We start from the raw sequence: 20,537 nt of genomic DNA, 5'->3' as shown, positions 1-20,537 counted from the left end.
TATAACCCGTGCGAAGACAAGTGTGGCATGACATATTCACGGGGTGGTGTTACAGTGCACATGGGCTAGAGAGTGTCATAGCATATGCACTAGCTGGTGGAATACAACACAGAGGTGTGTGGCACTCGGCAGGCAATGGCGGGTGTAACACAGCATTGGGCTCTCCCAGGAGCGCGCTGTGACTCTCGTGGTGTTCGTCCCCTTTCCAGACAGTAAAATAAAAAGTATTACACATCCGGCAGTGGATGTGTGTTTTATTAACCATGAGGGGGGTTTCTTACATAGTTTTGGTCGAATTTTTGTCGAATCCCCTTTGAATGGCTTGGTGTGCATGTGTATTAAATGTGCCCGTCAATAGCTACCCATGTTTGTATAAATAAACGACAAGGGTGTCTACCGGGATTAGGCACGGTAGGGCATCAGACATGTCAGAGCTTCACTAGTGGTGTAAATACATTCCACGTGGATTCATTGTATGCATAGTCGCCTTTTAATGAATATCACTCAAATCGTCATGGTGATAGGTACGTACGGTTTGTCCAGCATGTCCTGGGTGTGTCTATAAATATATATTTTTTTAAAATAATAAAAAACAGTGGCCGGCCCTGGGGATTGGGGTAAAAAAATATAATTAGGAGACAGGCCCTGGGGGATGAGGTCATCAGGGCCAATAAATTAGAATAAGAAGGGGAACCACACAGCCCCCCTTCTTAAAAAATTTAAATAAATAAAAGACTGGCATCGTGCCGGAGGCCCCTCCCCCTCCTTGCAGCACTCTGCAAACGCGCCCCCTGGCGAGTTGTAAGTTGGGGAATTAATTCCTCTTCAATACTGAGGGTCCTGAGGGCCAACTAGCCCAACAGGCATCTCCAGTATGCGCCAGGGAGCTGCGCTGCAGACAGGTGTTCAGAGGCCAAGCCCCTTTTTACACCTCTCTGCAACGCAGCTCTGTGGCGCTTACTGGAGGTACCTAGTGGTCTAGTTTGACCCTAGGGACCCTTAGGATTCAAGGAGACTTAATCTCTCAACTTAGAACAGCCACAGGGCGCGTTTACACAGTGGTGAAGGGAGGGGACGGGGCCTGAGGTGACGTGTGCAAACACGCACTATGGCACGTTTTAAATTGGGGATATAATTTCCCTTCAATACTGAGGGCCCCTGGGGGCTAACTAGCCCACCAAGTGCTTCCAGTAAGCGCCACTGAGCTGCATTGCAGAGAGGTGGTCCAGGCTGTGCCACTTTTTACACCTCTCTGCAACGCAGCTCTGTGGCACTTACTGGAGGTACCTAGTGGTCTAGTTGGACCCTAGGGACCCTCAGGATTCAAATGAACTTAATCTCCCAACTAAAAATGGACACAGGGTGTGTTTACACAGTGGTGAAGGGAGGGGACGTGGCCTGAGTTAACGTGTGCAAAAACGCCCTGTGGCCTGTTTTAAGAGGTAGTTTTAATCCCCCTGCCCTATTATATACTAGGGGCTTACAGAGAAGGTCATGCTAATCACAGGGGGACCCCAACGCATAATGTTCCCTAGTGTATGTAGGTGTTTTCACTGTATTCTAAGTGTCTTTTAACATAGCACTGGCTCTAGGACTGGTTAGTCAGACTCAGTTACCACCAGTAGCCGTCTGAAAAAGTTGAGGGTACAGGATGATTTTGCAACAAGGATTCTTTCTGCTCTTCTTTTTGTTCTTTCTGCACGTTATCCTTCTTCCTGCACTTTTCTTCGTCTTTGAGGACTTCTGTTGCTTCTTTCTGCACTTCTTTTTTTTCTTTCTGTGCATTTTTTCTTCTTTCTTCACATGTCCTATCTCTGTAGGCATAGTTAGAAATTAGCATTTAAAAAACCTTTGAAATTCAAAACATCTCAAATGACATCACTGATGACATCACTGATTACATCATCCAGTGAATGTCTGTCTTTCTGAAAATTAAATATGTTTTATATATGTATATCTCAAGGTCGATGGAAGAATAAATGGGTATATAAGTGTCTAAATGGATGATTTGTTTTTGAAAAATTGATTGTGTAACTGACTGATTAAGTGTATCATAGTGAATACATGGCTTAGTGAGTAATGTTTAAATATGTAAATATCTGTATCAGTCTCTCACTTTGTGTATAAGTGGCTGCATGGGTTGGTGAGTAGCTACATGGGTGTCTATATAGGTTATTAGTTGGTTTTTTGAGTATCAGTCTGAGTGTCTGCATGGTTCGGTGGGGGGTATTACGTAGTGCATAGGTGCATGAATGAGTGACTCACTGTTTGTATGTGTTGAAGACAGCATGTGTGCAGGACTGTATGGGTGGATGAGTGTGTGTATGGGTGTGTTAGTGAGTGAATGACTGTCTCAATAGTGTCTTTATGAGTAACTACATATGTTTTAAACTAGTATATGTGACTATTGGTGTATATAAGTGAGTATATGTGAGAGTGAGAGATTGAAAGAGTTCCTGTATGAATAAGTATGTGTTTCTATAAGTGATTGTTTAAAAGAGTAAGTATGTGTAAGTTTCCGTAGAAGTAAGTGTGGTGGTGTGTGTATAACTGTATATGCAAGTAAATGTATGTTTGATTCTTTATTAGCATGAGTGACTGTGTGTGAGTAACTCTATGGATGAGTGGCATTGTGTAACAGGATGTATAGGTGTATGAGTTCATATGATGAGTGAGTACATGTATGAGTGACTGTATAGGACTGTTGGTGAATGAGTGGATGTGTATGTGGATCTTAGAATTACTGAAGAGGTTGTTGTAACTGGTATTGGTATGTCCATTGTTTTGAAAATTTTAGTCTCTATTTTTGAATGTGTGTATCAAAGGTTATATTAGGGTGAGAGGAGGTCTGCCACTCTATCACAAGGATGATGTCATGAGTGATGTCATCAGTGATGTCATTTGAGATGTCATGAGTGATGTCATTGACCATGTCATGAGTGATGTAATATGTGACGTCATCAGCAGTGCATTGCGGGTGCGCGAGTTATAGTTAGCTGAACTAACTATAACGGGGGAATTTCAATGGTTTTGTACAAGTGAAAAGTCCAGCTAACTATAACACCCCTGAAACCTATGGTTTTTTCAGTGAATTTCTGAGGTTTTTTAAATGCTAATTCCTAACTATAACGTGCCTGAAACCTATGGTTTTTTCTGTGAATATATATATATATATATATATATATATATATATATATATATATATTATATATGTATTTATTACTAGACACACACTACCACACTACTAATCTCTTTATGAGCTTAGAAGTCAAGGACATATGCACAAATCCACATTTCACAACAAGTTAAGCACAAATATGGCTGGGGCCCTAGGGGCGTACCAGACTATATACTAAAAAAGAGACTTAAGAATATCGACTTGCGAGGGGACAAGGCCTAGGGCCTTTAGAAACGCTGGGGCCTCACTAATCCAGCCAAGGCAGGTAAGTAAAGGACCCACGGGAGACGCATGCAGTGTGAGAACACAGCAGCGGATCCCAATTGACTTCAATGGAGCAAGTCGCGGTTGGAATTTTAAAGTTTTAGGTTACTTCGGGAGAGTCTACCAGCAAGTCACTTACAGGATAAGTAGTTCTAGAGCCAACACACACAGGAGCATCGTAGTGCTGGTGTTACCTCACCCAGGGAAGCCGGGTGCATAGGTGTCTTTTGATGTCGGGTCGTGGCGTCGTTTTCAGTGGGAGCCAAAGAAGACTTGCTGCTTGTGAAGACAGAAGAAGTGTCTGGTGGAATCCAAGGCTGAATTCAGAAGAAGGAAGACCTGAAAGCAGAGGGGACAGTGTTCGAAGTCACTTGGCAATGACCCGGGGCAAGGAAGATGGATGCCCACAGTCGTCTGGTGATTTCAGGTGATCACCGGTGTCTTGACTCTTCAGCCACGAGGTCCAGGAGGCGTCGACGACGACCAGGAGCTGGATTCGGCGTGTTCCACGAAGTCTGCAGCTTACTGCGGTGTCAGTGACCAGATTGGAGCCAACAAGCCTTGGCAACAGCAAGTCTCGTGGAACGTGTAAAAAGTCAGCGGTGCAGACCAGCAAGGTCTGAGGGACTCACCCAGCGAGCGTAAGTCAGGGCAGGTCTGGGGCAACCAGGGGAGCCCTTTGGTTCTGTAGAAAAGTCTTCTGGGGACCCACAAGCCAGCCAGCAAGGGATCGCGAAGACGCCTCGGGAGGATTCACTCACCAGGAGCCCACGGTCACTCGGGACGAGGTAGGCCTCTGATCTTCGGAGGAAAACGGAGGAAATCCTGCTGGAGGCTTGGACCACGCGTAGTCCAATGCACAAGTTCGTAGAACGTCGTGAAGGGGTTGCACTCGAAAATAGTGCCCGGTACCCAGGTATTGCGGTTCCTCGTCACTCGTGGGGTCCACTTGCCTCAGCGTTGCTGGGGACTCGCCATGCCCTTAGAGAAGTCAGGAAATCCACTTCCGGGGCTGCAGGGACTTCGGACTCCGGCGGGAGCGGGAAAGTTTGCGACCGTTGATTTAAAGTTTTGGTGCCTGCCAAGCAGGGGAGTCACTCCTTGACTCCAAGGGAGATTCTTCAGTCTTCCAGAGATAGTGGAACGTCGAAGGTCCAGGATTCTTCTTCAGAGCGTCGTCCAGGGATATCTAGTTTGCAATGGCAAGGGTTCCCTAACTTATACTAGAAGGAAGGGAGGGACTAGCTCTATGACCCCACCTATAGGAGGGTCAAACGAGTGGGTGGCTACACCCACTTCCCTTTGTCCAGTTTCACGCCAGAGCAGGGGCAGGTAGCCCCTGAACCGGTTTGAGCTGGCATATGCACAGAGAAGCCTACTGCTCCCCCAGTGCAGGACTTCAAAGCACTCTAGGAGTGCACCCACCCAGCCCCAATACACTAAATCCTGTCTGGGAGATTGTTACACCTCCCTGTGACAGGATGCCTATTGTTGGGCCTCTTTCACTGCGAGTTTCTGTCAGCAGCAGGAGGGCAGCCCAGTGTCTGTGACTGGTGGCATCCATTTTGTGATGCCAGGACTCTTCAGGATTCTACCGAGTTTCCACAGTGGGTACATGCCTATCCCTCTAGAAGGGTGGGATCATACTCTCACACCAGTTACTGGTGTGGAGGTATGATTCCAAAGCGTTTGACACCAAACACGACCTGTTTTGATGCAGCCATCCCAGAGTTAGCATTTACCGCAAGGTTATAATGCACTTAAGAGTATATGGTTTAACCGCATCCACAAACAGCCACAGAGAATGGACTCTGAGGCACCCCCTCACATGGAAACCAAGCACCCTGCCCTCGGGATTGATAGGGCCTGCCTTAGGGGTGACTGTTAGGTTTAAATGTGTGTGCAGGAGAGATATAGTGAACCTATATCTCGGTGAGGGGTGCTAGCACCACCTCACCCAGGCTGCAGTAGCAGGCCTGTGGTGTCAGATTTAGTGTGCTTCCCAGGGGTGGCATAATAAATGCTTCAGCCCCTGGTAGGCCTGTGAAGTACCTATGCCCTTGGTACCTAAGGTACCATATACTAGGGACTCATAAGGCACCACAGTATCCAATCACTAGTACACCTAATATGCACTCCATGTTTAAGGGAGTAATCAGATAGACTGGGGTCCTGAATAGCAGGATCCCAGCCAGACTAGTCAAAAACCATCAAAACACCAGGAAAAAAGTGGGGGCAACCATGTGGTCAGATTCCACCTTCTTACAGGGATCGAAATATCCTTGTATTGTGTATCCTTGCTCCATGATGCATCATCCATTCCTGAGATCACCCAGAAAAGATCGAGATGGTTCTCCACATCCATGGTGGTGGCAAAAAATGGGATTCTGAGGCAATGAATCACACTGAAAATATCCACGTTACTAGTGGTTGACAGACGAAAAACAAATTAGCAGATTAAACGACCAAATAACTAAATATGAAGAGAAATGACGCTCTTTTCACTGGCAGTAACACAATATATATTTGGCAATACCATGTTGGATTATTTTTACAGTTACGTAACAGGCTATTTAGTCGATTGCTGATGTAAAACTTTTTCTGATGGATACATCTGCCAGTGGATTCCTCACCTTGTGAATATCCCCTGCGCCAGCAACATTCGGAAACTTTTGTAGCAGTCCACGCCGATGAGGTCGCTCGCGACTCCGCTGACGTCACCGGCTCCATAAGAAGACCTCGTCAGCGTGTTGACGTCAGTTCCCTTTTTTGTGCGCCGTCGACGCCAACGGATTTCGGGAATTGCTGTTGGTAGCTTCACTGTTACTTTGTGTTTTTTTCTGGTTTTCTCTGTTTCTCTTTCGAGAAATATGTCGACAAGGAAGTCGAGCCCTGTTGGGAATGTGGCAAGCACATGTCAATTACAGACCCACATGAAGACTGTGTTTGGTGTCTCTCGTCCGACCATGATGTGGATGGTTGTTCTTGTTGCCGGAAGATGAGTTCTAAGGCTCTTAAAGAAAGGGAGGCGAAGCTTTTCATCGCCAGGATGAAGAAAGAAAAGAGGAAGGAGAAAGTCCAAGTCGAGGTCGGCGTCCAAATCGACTTCGGGACATGCTTCGAGAGGCAAGAAGCATAAGAAGAAGAGGAGACATTCTTCACGGCATCACTCCGATAGTAGGCAATATAGTTTAATAGTGATTGGTCTGGAGAAACAAAAACTAAGAATTTAAAATGTGTTCGGGGTTCTCTTTAATAATCAGAATTGATTTCCATCTGAATGAACACCTTTTGCAACATTAGGATAATAAAAGACTGGGGGGGGAAACACCATAACGCTCTAATTTATATCTTGCAGTTTGTATGCAGCTGTAATATGACGGTTAATAGCTCACTGTTCTATGTTAGGGTTTTAACTTGTAAACTGCAAGTAACAAAAGGATCTCTCTGACAAAAGCAGTAACCCACGGTCCTATTTAGATTATATGCACTTTGTGATCTGCATGGTACATGTTATTTGCAGCAGGCACATTAACCCTCTGTGCTACCTTTCCATGAGTCAAAACTTCCACTAGACAAAACTCTTGATCTTTTTCTCTCTCTATGAAGAACCTTAATCACCAGAGCTATCATAACATTGTTATTGTTACCCAAAATCGCTGGAGGCCAGGAAGAGGCAGCAAAGTGCTTTTAAAACCATAATATACTTGCAACCATGACACCTCCACCCAAAATCGGTGCCCAGTGTTGTCGCACCGCCCTAGAGACAGCCCCTCTCAAGAGTCCTTTGACCTCCGTGACAGTCACTATTGCTCTAGGGTGTGCTGCTTCATTGGCCTGCCCGCTAGACTGAGGTGTGCTTTACTATGGATTGTGGTGGACATGCATAAAGGTTAACCTACACTTGCCACCGCTAGGGTCCACCTGTTGGTGCTAAGACACCAGGGCTTCTAAGGTCTTGCGGGGCCTTCTAAGGTCTAGCATGGGAATATGCTTCCTCAGGAGAGTGGTCTGGGGGACTGGTCGTGAAGGCTGAAACTGGTTACCCAGTTCCAAATTCTGCAGCTCTGACCATAGTGCAACATCCTCCCCCCACTGAACACCATAGTGCCCCACTGAGAGAAACTCGCACTGCCTTCCACTATGACCCAATTGTGCTGCAATATAAACACCTGGATGCGACTCAATTCAAATTACGCACTAGACAAGAGCAATATGCTGCCTAAAAATAAAGTACCAACATCCTGGAAAAAGCAAACACTCCTAGGGAATGCAAGATTAAGTAAAGCATGTGAAATATAAGTAGGAACAACATGGTTACCATAACGCTTTTACACTCACTATTCAGAAATCAGTGAGTGCTTTTGCTGGAAAGGTAAGGACATGACTACAGGGCCCGGGAGGGACCCATTTTAATGTACATTGCTTATATCCTTACAAAACGTAAGCAGTATGGTTTAAAAAGACCACATCCATGAACACAGAGCCACAGTACACATTTTGTTTTCCAAACCACCCATCAACCAGGTATTGCAGTACCTCCAGGATTGGTGCACTTACCCACCCGGTGAAAACAATGCAGTGCAAAGAAAGACTAGAAAACAAAAGTAGCGCTTCACTGGCAAACTCTGTAAAGTGACGCTAATGTGTTTGGGTGTGAATTAAATAAATCTGCCCACTTTGCCACCACTCTGTCTTGCTTTAGTTTGTTTTTTATTTATTTTTCATATTTTGAACCTTTTATTCCTGCAGGCTGCACTGTAGAGAAGAAATTATGACACGTGTTTTTCTTTTTTGGATCCATTTCACAAGGGAACAAATAAAGGAAAGGAGGAAAGAGTGGTGAGAACCGTTGCTTGAAGTCACGGTTTTCAGTAAATGAGGAGGAGCTAGGAATAAGAGGAAGACAGATAGGGGGGTGCCAGCGGCAGAGCAGGAGTGGACACTGTCCTTGTCTTCTCTGGGCAAGAAGGAAAATAGCCCTTTTCCTTTCCTGCCCACCCGAACGTCCACGAATGCCGAGCCTTCTCTGCCGCCCTTGGCAATTTCTGCCGTCCTGGGACGAATGTTTATAATAAAGTAGGGGAATGGAATCTATTGAATAAAAGAAGTAGGGGCACGCCGTGCCCTGCCGATCCAACCCACTTCGACCACTGACCGCATTGGAAATGAACATGTTTAAACAGAGTCCTGCAAATAAAACACAGAGTATGTTGGATTTCAGGAAGTGGAGTAAATATGTTTAGGAGTATCAGACAGTCTACTGCATAGGGTTGAGTGGTGCCTATCCTTTAAAACTGGGATGTATCCAGTCCCGATCTGCGGGGTCCATGTTCACTCCATTCCCGGTCAGTCACTTTTGCTTGGTGAGGGAATCCTCCGCCATGGCGAGCAGCAGATGTGGTGTATCCAACCAGCAGACAGTGTATGAGGCCGAGGCGCGGGCATGAACCCAGGATGGGCCCTTCTTGGTTCGGCTAGCACAGAAAAATGCAGTCCAGGACCTGGGCAAACAAACAAAATAAGGTCAGATTCATTAAATACAGAAAAAAGGAGCGCTGGCCAGGCAGAGCAGCCACTGGACTCGCATGTGCTTGTAGAAGTGCATTCTTAAGGGAGCTCTCTTTTGATTTATAGTGTCATAGAGAGATCGATGGCTTCCAGGTACTCTTGTGGCCTCATCTGGAGCCCCTGACTATGTCCATGTCTAAAGCGGGGTTTATTGTGCTGGAGGAGAGCACCAGCTTATATTATCGAGCCCTGTGAGATGTAAAACAGCCCGCTGCCCATCGGAGTCTGTGGAGTTTCCCTCTTCAGATGGGGAATAGAGGGGGTTTCTGCAGATGATCCACATTGCAGGGAAGCAGGCAATGACAGCTGTCTCCATACGCTGGGCATTTACTCAGGCCAGCCTTTCCTAAGACAATGCCCCAGTCAAAACTACATTTGGCGCCTCTCCTGATCCTTCTCCTACACTTCTTCCTCATCTGGCCCCGCTTTTGGTGTTTCTAGTAGGGGTCCTTTTGTGCTCACAGGTCACCTCCTGGTAGAAGACAGATCGAGGATTCAGGTACATCTGCTCCAACTCTAGGCGCCCTGAGGCCTGGACTCCCTTACCCAGATCGCCCATGCCAAAAGCTGGCCCTGCATGTACTACCTAAAGGGCCTGCTGTCCTGGGAAACCATGTCTGCTCCCCTCCTAAGAGGATCACCAGATGAAAACTAGAAGAGGAACAAGTGGGAAGTGGGCTATTCTTGTCCTCTGATACTGGAGGGTCAATTATGCCTTCAAACTTGCACATAAAGATATTTGTGATCATCTAAGGGTAACTCTAACAAGTGCATTTCTAGTGATTGCGAATTGCCTACCATGTGCATGTGTAGACTTTTACAGTCTTAAGTGCGAAACCTATTCACCTAATGTTTGCTGACATTTCCAGTTGCACAAAAAATTAACACCAATTCTCCTAACCTTGCTCATTGCATTTATTGTACACTTGGAGGCATTACCTATGGGTGCAGCTACTGTGCCCCATAAACAATAAATGCTGTACCATCCAGGACATGTGCAGAAGGAGTCCAGGGGAACTACTTGCTTGCGGATACAGATTTTCTTGAAAAATGGAAGGTCTTCGCTTAGCAGGGCCCTACAACTGCATCCGTTAGGGGCGTCTGGTTGCAGCTTCTGAGTCCCTCAGCAACAGGGGGTTCACAAACTGAGCCTGCAAGTTGACCTCTCTTGTTGCATCAAAGAGAATACTTGGGGTTATCGTACAGGTGATTGTCGAATTTTTGCCCTTACATTACCAAAGTCCTGAAGTTTTAATTAAATTATTTGATCCCACTCCTAATCATAGGATTGTATAGAATATCTGACAATAGCTATTATACTTAGGGCACCCCTTGTAGGTGATAATAGAATGTCTCATTACTTAGCCATTTCCTTATTTTATATTTTGATTATCAGATACATCCCTTTTATCTCAATGTAATTTTATTTTCAAACCAAATGCCTACATGGAATCTATAATTAAGGCTTTGGGCCCAGTTTATATGTTGGTGGAGAACTCTGTCAGAACTTCAATTGAGTTTTCTCCCTGCCAACAATATAGTCTGCTTGCTCGATTTAGAGTTGAACCGACCCTGGTTTGACAATGGCAGAGACTACTCTGTCTCTACAGTGGGCAGACGTCTCCAATAAATGTTTTCCCAGTTCCAAAGTCAGCAGCTCTGGCAGTAATTCTGCATACTCAACCTGTCTTTGCCATGTGAAACACAATCCCACCTGTTTATTTCACACTGCATCTTGCCGGCCTCTTAAAACGTTCCAAACTTAAATCAAAGCAACAGCCTCTTTTGTCAGGGATGCATTTGCTGGGCCTCCTGGTGCGCCTTCCACGAAGAGAGAATAGGGGAGTTTTCACACATCTCTATCAAATCAGGGAAGGACGGGCGCGCTCCCTGCGAGAGTCTCTGCGCTCTAAGTAGAAATGTTGCGCACAAGCACACAGCCTACAGGGAACATAGGTGGCATCGCAGCCTAGAGAGATCCAAGAGGTATAATCATAGGGCAAGATTATCAAAATTGAGAGATCCTTAATTTTTCACCTGCCTCTATGTCCTGCCATCTCAATAGAACGTTCCAAAGGGCCTTCTTCCTCATGGATGAGTTCCCTTTCAGATCTAACTTAGATGTTGAAATTACAGATTCTAGCCAATCAGTGTGATTGGAGGGGGGGTGAACATTCCTCCCATCTGCGGCAAATTTCCCTTCTTGCTAAAAGTATGGCATAAAAAAGAAATGTTCACGCAGGGCCTGTGATTTCATCGGAGATTCCGAACATAATTTAAGAGAGGCTTACCTTAACTTGGAACTCAGGGATGTTCGAGATGGTGTTACCAACCTTCGCCCAGAATTCTAGAATAGCTGGACATTCCTGGAACATGTGGACGTTTGATGCTCTCTCCAGGCTGCACTTCATGCATCTTACATGAGGCCCTTTTGTAATCTTTGAGAGCCTTTACAGGGTTAAGTAGGCCCTGTGAATTGAAAAAAGATGATTTCTCCTTAACCAGGCCGGCTTGACAATAAAGAACAAGGTGCTCAACAATACTTGCCAGAGTTGTTCCCAGTGCACTCCCGGCAGGCAATCGCCCCACAGATCTTCTGCCAGTCTGAAATCCCCATCTATTACTTCTTCAATTTCCCAATATCAGGTAGATTCCTCTTTCTTCCCCAGAGGTTTCACCACCAAGTGTTCTTCTAAGAGGTTACCTATGCCAATTGGAGACTTCAGGTGTTGAGCCCAGCTTCTCAGTTGGATATACTTAAATTTAGAAATGTCCCCCTCCAGGGTGGTGCGTCACATTAACCAAGGTTGAATCATACCTTCCTGAGCAAGGTCTACCCATACGCTGAGCCCTGCGTTTCTTAATGGCTGTGCTAGTTTATCTTTTGAACAATCCAGTGTTCCGGGGGAGATCCAGAGAGGGACGTGGCTCGAGAAGTAACTAAGGCCCATCAGCCGTCTGATGCTTGCCCATATTCTGGCCATGGCCTGTAGCACCTTGAGACTTATCTTTTTGAAGAACTTAGGGTCTCCGTACTTAAACATGAAACAATCCTTGCCTAGATTGACTCCCTTCAACATGGCTGAAAACATGGACCCCACCCCGGAGGAGTCTGGGGCTTTCAACAGCATTCTGGAGTGAGTCAGTTGGAAGACTCACACAAATACTGCAAGTCTGGGAGGGATAATCCTACCTTCTCCCTTCTGCGTCACAACTTCCAAGCAATTCTAGTTCCTTTATATGCCCATATAAAGGAATTTATAGCCTGCTGAAGTTTATCAATGGAAGCCATACCAAAATGTAGAGGTATAGAGTTAAAAAAGGTGATCTTAGGCAGTATTATCATTTTAACCAGGTTCACCCACCCAAACATTGACAGGGGGTGGGGGGGAGGGTGAACCCAGCGCTTCATAAGCTGCGAGCATTCCCTTGTGGCATTCAACGTGTTGGCTACTGTAATTTTATCTGTCTCCTGTACTATCTTTACTCCCAAGATATCTCATCTCTTTTTTGGTACAGTATTGACTCCTCTAGATTCCATGTAATAATCTCTGTTTTTCCTGAATTTACCTCATACCGAGACACCTTTCCAAACTCCTGCATGTTTTAAGGCGGCTGGCAGGGCAGCAGAGAGGTCTGAGGAATAAACCAGTATGTCATCGGCATAAAGGGCTAATTTTCTGTCCCACCCTTCATACCTAAAGGATAGAATATTCACCTTGTCTCTAAGCTTTTGGGCAAACTGCTCAAGATGGAGGTTAAAAAGAAGAGGGGATAAGGGGCAGCCCTGTGTTATTTTAAAAGGTTTAGTTGAATTTCCATTAAGAAACATTTTCGCTGCTGGATCTTGATAGATCAACTGGATAGCTCTGCAGAAGTTCTTACGAATGTTATGCTTTTCTAGCACGACCGCCAAGTATACCCTGTTGACTCTGTCAAAAACCCTAGTGGCATCTAAAGTCATAACTGCTAGGGGAAGCGAGTACGTTGAGGCAAGATCAATCGTACCAATAAGATCATATTTAAGTTCATACAGATTTCTGCCCATAACAAACCACTTCTGGTCGAGATGCAACATATCACCTGCTACTGTGCCCAGCCGATCTGCTAGGATTTTAGCAAAGATCTTATAATCCGCGTTAATCAATAATATGGGTCTGTATGACTCACAGTTGGGATTTTTCCCTGGCTTTAGTATTAAAGTGATCGTTGGCTCGCCCCAAGAACCAAGTAGTTGTACACCATTGCTTAAAATTTTATTAAACAGCAGGGTCATAACCGGAATTAAAACCTCCTCTACATTTTTTATATAGCTCTGTTGGTAACCCATCCGGAACTGACGCTTTTCCTTTGTTGCTTGAAAGTACAACTCTCTTTACCTCCTCCTGAGTAATCTGCTCCGAGAAATTCTGTTGTGATGTATCTAGAGGTTTAAGTATTTTCCAGCTCAACCATTCCTCAACATTGTTTGTTAACAACACGTTCTTCCGTGTATAATTTCTGAAAGAAGACATAAAAAGCTCCCTCTATTTCTGAGTCGGTAGTTAATTTAACCTATCACACAGTATCCTCTATTTCCCTTATTGAGTTAAGTATTCTGTCTGTTTTTGATTTACAGGCCAACAATCTCCCTGCTCCTTCCCCGTATTCAAAATGAGCCAACTTGCTCACCTCTCAGCGCTTTGTAACCCTCGCCTGTAGGATAGTATCTAGCTGTTCCTTAAATTTCTTCAGTTTATCTTCATCTCCCTGCCTCATCTCCTCTTCCCTAGTACGCCACATGTCAGCCTCTAAGATCTTCATTTCTGTTTCTATTTGGGCAACCTCCTCTCTGTGCTGCCTATTTCTGAAGCATAATCTGCTGGTAATTTTCACCCTTAAATAGGGTGTCCCAAACTATTGAAGTAGAGGCCGTTCCGATATTAAGGCTTAAGAATTCCTTTGTATCAAGACGCAGATAATTATTTCTTCTGTGTCCTGGAGCAGAGTCCGGTCCAGCCTCTCCCGACCTTCCTATTTTTGAGATCTAGATCCAAATACACCCATGAGTGGTCAGACTAATGGGTCGTCAAGAACCAGATGTCCTGGATTTCCTCTCTCAGGCTTCGACTGACTAAAAAGTGGTCTATTCTAGATCTATTGACATATTTCCTATTGTAATAGGAGGCACCCAGCGGGAGGCCAGATCTATCCCTCCAGACATCACTTAGCCCCGTCTGCCTAATCATCGAATGTAAATATACACGTGAATTAGGAACCACCACCGCTCTTCTGTTTGGCGAGTTATCTAGCTTGAGGTCTAAAACAATATTAAAATCACCCGCCATATTTACAGGATCTGGGAAGCTTACAAATTTGCGAAGATTGTCTTTAAGGGCTCCGGATCATCACATTTCGGGCCATAATACCCTACCAAAGTAATTAAATTACCCATCAGTATCATCTTAAGACTGACCTATTTGCTGCCAGTGTCAATTAGCGAGTCAATTATGTGTGCCTTAACTTGCTTCTTAATTATTATCGCCACTCCTTATGTTGGCGCTGTGATTGGTACAGATCATATGTCCAACCCATTTTAAGTTCTTAAAAATTGCTGTACATTAGTTTTCAATCAGATGGGTCTCTTGCAAGATAATTATTTGTGTTTAACATGTAACCCATTAACTTTCCAAGATAAAAACTGGAACATTCTCTAAATATTTCATATTTGAGGCAAACAAACCAGACCACTGCATTTTTTTCTGAGATAAACAGCGTGACTGAGTCAAAATAGGATTTTTTTGTTTGTTTTTTCCATATATGCTCCCCACCCAATGCACCCAACCCATACCCCCACCCCTGCACCCCACCCTGAAGAACCCATCCCACTATCTCCTTGGACTTGATGTTAGTCCTAGATTGCTACGCCAGAAGGAAACCCACCATCATATCCCTTTATCGTATAATATCTATAGCCGCATACATTTCAATAAATAGCTACTCTATTTGTTTGCCCCACCCCCACCTATGCCCCCTGTGTTAACTAAGAGGTATTGTATATATTTTTTCATGGTAGAAAGGGGACTAAAAAAGAACTAGAAAAGGGAAAAGACCTCAAAGAAATTCAAGCAAACCTCTGATATATTAGCGGTCACCTTGTTTTATGCTCCAAAAGCTCATCAGCCTCTTGCTTAGTCCTTACTTTTTTATTCTATTTTTATGCATGACTTTTAAGGAGGCGGGAAATTTAAGTTGGGCCACAGCCCCTAACTTTTTGAACTCATTGAGTTTTTTCCCCAACCCCCATTGTCTAGCTAACGTGGCTCGGGCGAAGTCCGATCTAATTTCGAAGGAAAAATCTTTCCCCCTCAACGACTTTGCCTTCAGAGCCATGGTCAGAACTTTTTCTTTTTAAGAATGTGTGGAAGTTCAGTAAGATCTTTCGGGGCTTGGTTTTGTTGGGGTTCCTTCTAAATGGATCCCTATGCACCCTTTGGATGTCTTTACTTAATTCTTCCTCGGTCTCTTCGATCTGTACCGCTTCTTTAATGAATGCAGTGATGAAAGTCCTATAGTCATCTCCTTTCTTTCCTTTTGGAATGTTTAGAATACGAAGGTTATTCCTCCTAGAGTTATTCTCCAGTTGCTCCAATTTATCACTGACCTCCTGCTCTTCTTTTTCGAGAACCAATATGTCAGCTTTTGTGGTGCTCAATTCATCTTTTAGCTCCCCTACAGAGTTATCACAAGTCTCAGTCCTCGTATTTAAGAGATCTGCTTTCTTTTCCAGGGACTCGCAAAAGCACCTTATCTCTCCCTGGTTTGATTCAGAAACTGCGAACCCCCTCTTGATTTCTTCCAAGAGGGTATAGAGCATGGCTTCCATGGGCACTGGTAATGTCCCTAAGGAAGTATCCATAACTGCACCACCTGTACTAGGCTCGATCTCACCGCCCTGGGAAATTGTTTTTAAACCCACCTGTGCAGCTTTTTCACCATATGTATAAGTGGAAGCCTGCTCCTGACTGCTTACAAGGTTTAATGAAGGAGAGCCCTCCTTGGCAGCCATTTGCTCTATAATAGGCTGCTCTACTAACCCTTCTCTGAGTGCCCTTGCCTGCTGTGTAATTTCCACCACCATGGGCTGTACCTTAAAGTAGGACCTTAGGGAGGGGGTAATTTTTTTCTCCCCCTTCCTATTTTAATGCTACGGCCCTTTACCTCACACTGCATAAAGGTATGCGAGACAAATCCTTCCTCTGAATCCTGTGTGGATCCTTGGGTGGGAGGAGGGAAGATATTTCCCCCCACCACTACTGGCTGCCTTCCCGCTTGCAAAACCTTGTTTTTTCCCTCGGGCTGAGGATTTGATTGTTTTCTCCGTGCTTGGAAGGTCCTGAGAATCCTGCTGAAGTGTACTCTGAAGCTGCCTCTGAAGCTCCTGTAGCTCCACTGTCTTTCCGCACCGGCTGCTCCGTCCCCTTGCTTCCAGGGCTAGACAAACGGTACGTATGCTGCCGCTGCCCAAGTTGCCCCGGAGGAGACCGCGTGCTGCTGCCCTGCGGCTCCTCCTCAGCTCCAGGGCCACCGCCTGCCAGCAGGTATTCGCAGCAAAAGCAGATGACACGGCACATATGCAGCAAAAAAGAAAAAGGTAAGTTGTAATTATAGGGGGGGGTTAATTGACTTTGCGGAGCGCGGTTCACAATTTAGCTAAAAAAAACTGCTACTTCATGGCAATAGACGCGGTGCCGCCAGTGTGCAAGCGACCTGCTCAGACAGCAGCTACCATGTTCTCCCCAATAATAGATGATCTTACTGTACTAATCAGTGTCTATCAATATTAATGAAAATGATGTGACAGAACTTTTGTTACAGTTAAGGGACTTAACCTTCTGTATGATGAGTATCTTCATTAAATTAATGCATACAGCAATTTAAAATTTTCTAATTTTGAAAGACTTCTTATATAGTTGCATTAAAAGATGTAAATAAAAGGCACGTTTTGCATTCACATCGGCTTTGTGTTTTTCTATATCCCGAGTGATTTACTTCTCTCATTTTTTAAAAGTGTCTCAGGATTTTGTGCATGGGTTGAGGTATGCATTATGCTTTTAACAATAGCCTTCATATAACAACTATTAGAACATTGGAATGTTGAGCGCTCCATTGAAAACAATGGAGTGCTTTCGGGCTACAATGGCAGGTAGAAGCCCAGAGCATTATTATTCCAATGTTTGTTCACAGCAGCAGCTGTGAACAAAGGCCTCACGGGGCCGAGGGGATTTCAATCTTTGTTTCACAAATGAGAACATTCTGCACTCTAGGGGTGGAGTGTTCTAATAGCCTTAAATGCCATCTGTAGCGAGTTCTACGGCTTTTAAAGGCCCACTCCCTTTTTAAACGCCAACGCTGCAGCGGCCCTTTAATGGCCGGTAGAGCCTGCTAGAGCTGGCTCTAAGGCTATAAGAAAACTTTCATTCCCCTCTACTTCGCATACTGACAATTTTAAGGATGCACTTTTTGATAAAGCTTCCCAATGTCTGCTTTCTATATTTGAGTCTGAATGCCTAATTTCCTTTTTCCATCATAATGCTAAAGGATTTTGAAAAACTTTCCTCTAGAATAGCGGTTTTAACCATGGAAATTAGTGCCTACGCAAATGCTTATAGTTTTATTGTTTGCATTTTTCCAAAAATACGTCTTAGTGGAGACTGTCAGTTACAATGCCTCGCTACTGATGTGTAGCATTATAAGTCTTTTCCTGCTGGCTATCGTTCACCCCTTTCATCCTAAAAGTCTTCCTAATATTTGTTAATCACTTTGTGGCCATTCACAGCGGTCATCCTCCAACTCATGCAGACTCTGAACTCCATTCAGTTTTCCTTATCTTTTATTTTTCCCCTGTTTTGCCCACTCTAATAGAATTGCATTTTGCTTTATTTAGTATATAAGAGTTTTAATCTCTGAGACAAATTTTCCAAATTTGGGGATCAGAAAAGAAATAAGTGGACACTCTTTATTTTTCTCTGCTCAAACCAGGGGTGTGTCCAATTTCTGATGTGTCTTCCTATCATCTGCAACTGTGTGTAAATGCTTAGCTGCTCGGCAGTGTAACTTACAAATGCACAAAAGTGTGACCACCCAAGGGCTTTCTGTTGGGACTCTTCAATACCTTTTCTAGAGTATGAATTCGTTTCAGCAACAAGCACTAGCTGGTCACTCTGGTGGTTTGATAGCCCGGTGTACCTCTCCCAACATCTCCAACACCTACAAATGTCCACACGGGCACCGTACCTCCAACATGTGATCACACTAAAATGTTTGCATAGGTCAGTTGTCCTGTTATTCTCCCCACCCTACTCCATGAAGACCCCTCCACAAAGAAATACCACAATTTCGGACAACACTGATACATTTACCCACAGGAGGTGGAAGGTCATAAAATCCCAACTCATATCCTTACTCTGTGGAGTTCCTCCATTGGCAAACAAGCCACAACCTGTACATAGCATTCTGCACACACTCTCATGAGGCCAAGGAATTACAGTAACTTTGAGGCAGAACTACAAAAAGTGAATGCCGCTTGAAGCACCTACCCCTAGCTAAATGTAAGGGCCTACACTTCCTACATGTTCTTTTTGCCACTTCACCACTGCACCAGAGGCTCTCCCCTCCCTTGCCCTGTCAAGTTCCCCTCCCTAATGTATCCCTTGCGTGCATGCACATTTAAATAAACTAGAAGACGTCCAGTTTGCAATGTTACTCATTATTGCACCGGTAGGCAAGGCTGTGGCAGGTCTTTTCTCATATACTTAACTTACTCTGTTTATTTTGTCAACCTACATAGGCACTCACAATATGCTTCTCATCTGAAGGCGTGCTCACTATGTATGCTGTGCTACCTTTAACGTCTTAAAATTATCCCTACAACACGTCAGCGCAGGTAGCCAAAAACAAAGCCGTAATGCATAGTTGGACATGTCAAAAGAGCTAACATGCCAAACTATTAGCAAATATTAGTAAAAAGCATCCTGTTTGTTGGAACTTTGTGCCAGAATTACCTCTGGCTTTCCGCACTTCCTACATTAATTATCTGACAGGACATCCTAAATCCTAAAAGCGCACTTTTAAATGATTTGAATGCCAATGATTTATTAAATTCTGTCTCATTGTTTTGTTTAGAATCTGGAAACGTCTGCCAAAGTGGAGATCCCTGTAGGTGCGTGTACCTCCTCTGAATCCCAAAAAAGACCAGGAGCCCTTGTGGATGGGAAAGCTAAAAAAGCCTGTCTGGGACCATGATGGTGTGAATGAGGCTTTATTCAGCGTGAATGGCCTTCATGATTTTTGGCACCCGAGGCAAAGCCTGCTGTTGCAAAATTAATAGAAGATTTCTTCTGACATGACTAAAGCATAGCCAAAAGAGTACAAGTTAAAAATTGTACTATCTCTAGTTCTAACTGGAATATAATGCTGCTCCATGAAGCCACGCTTCTATTCTCGTTTCCCTTGAGAGTGCCTGTTCCTAGAAGAGGATAAGACGCCATCTTTTTTGTAACCTGAACAGCGCCAAAAGATCTGTATTCACAGAATTTGAAGAGCGCAATGAATGTTACTAGAATGAAGCTCCCTTTGTGAAAATGCATAGGAAGCCTGCAAAATGTGTAGTCACTACAGTGTAACATGGTTTTGTTATTGTAGGTTTGTCATATTTTTGTGTTTGTAACGTTTATTTAATAAAGTGTTATTGAAGCACGCCTGAAAAGCATTGCTTGATGTTTTGTACACGTTCTTCATTGAACTTCTAAATCCTTAAATGAGCAAGACTATACTTCGATGATGATTATTTTTAGGTTCTGGAGAGGATTATCTGCAGCTATTATTATTTTTTTTGCTATTTTTGTGGTGTGTTGTCTGTTTTGGAATAGCCTTTCGATTTTTATTTTTTTAGTATGGCTTGAAATGATAATTGCTGGAGCATACTGATCAATGGGTTTTAACATTATACAGAACACTAAGATGTTAGGCACTGAACTTGGTGAGTTACTGACAATCATAGAATGTGGATCATAGCCCACTGGGGCAATATGACATGTACTATAGTATGGTGGGGCACTACGGATAATATAGAATTTGCTGGGTAGCAGAAATGAACGGAATACTACTATTAAAGCCTACCTTGCGATCATAAGCAATAACACATCAGGACGAATTATGCTATTTTCTGTTGCATTTATTTTGGTGAGTATTAAATTATGGTTAATGTTACTTTCACACTTGGGACGGCTGAAAAACGTTTGACGATTACATCAGTGGAGTCATGCTCATGAGTTAAGTATTTATCTGCATGATCGATCAAGAAGATGAATTTATGCACAGCATTTGATGACAACATTTTCAGAGCATTAGTAAAGAATGGAAGGTAGGTATTATGAGTTGAACAATGTGTTGCATTTTTTGATATTCTGTGTCAATCATGATATTAATAATCAGTATGTTGATAGTAATGATAAAACAGTGCTGACTGAGACTTGGAATGCTC

General features: G+C 44.0%; 1 protein-coding gene across 1 annotated transcript in view; it reads left to right on the top strand.

Moving 5' to 3' along the window:
- Positions 1 to 19,752, top strand: part of LOC146772885 (ubiquitin-conjugating enzyme E2 T-like) — a 105,018-nt gene extending 85,266 nt beyond the window's left edge. The window contains exon 7 of the mRNA XM_085639729.1: positions 19,178 to 19,752. Coding sequence (XP_085495855.1) covers positions 19,178 to 19,297 — 120 coding nt within the window. The 3' untranslated portion in view covers positions 19,298 to 19,752. The remainder of the gene's footprint in view (positions 1 to 19,177) is intronic.
- Positions 19,753 to 20,537: the final 785 nt, after the last annotated feature.

This window comes from Triturus cristatus, chromosome 12 (genome assembly GCF_964204655.1).
Source record: "Triturus cristatus chromosome 12, aTriCri1.1, whole genome shotgun sequence".
NCBI lineage: Eukaryota > Metazoa > Chordata > Amphibia > Caudata > Salamandridae > Triturus > Triturus cristatus.
The sequence above is the reverse complement of the archived record's forward strand: the minus strand, read 5'-3'. Positions and strand labels throughout refer to the sequence as shown.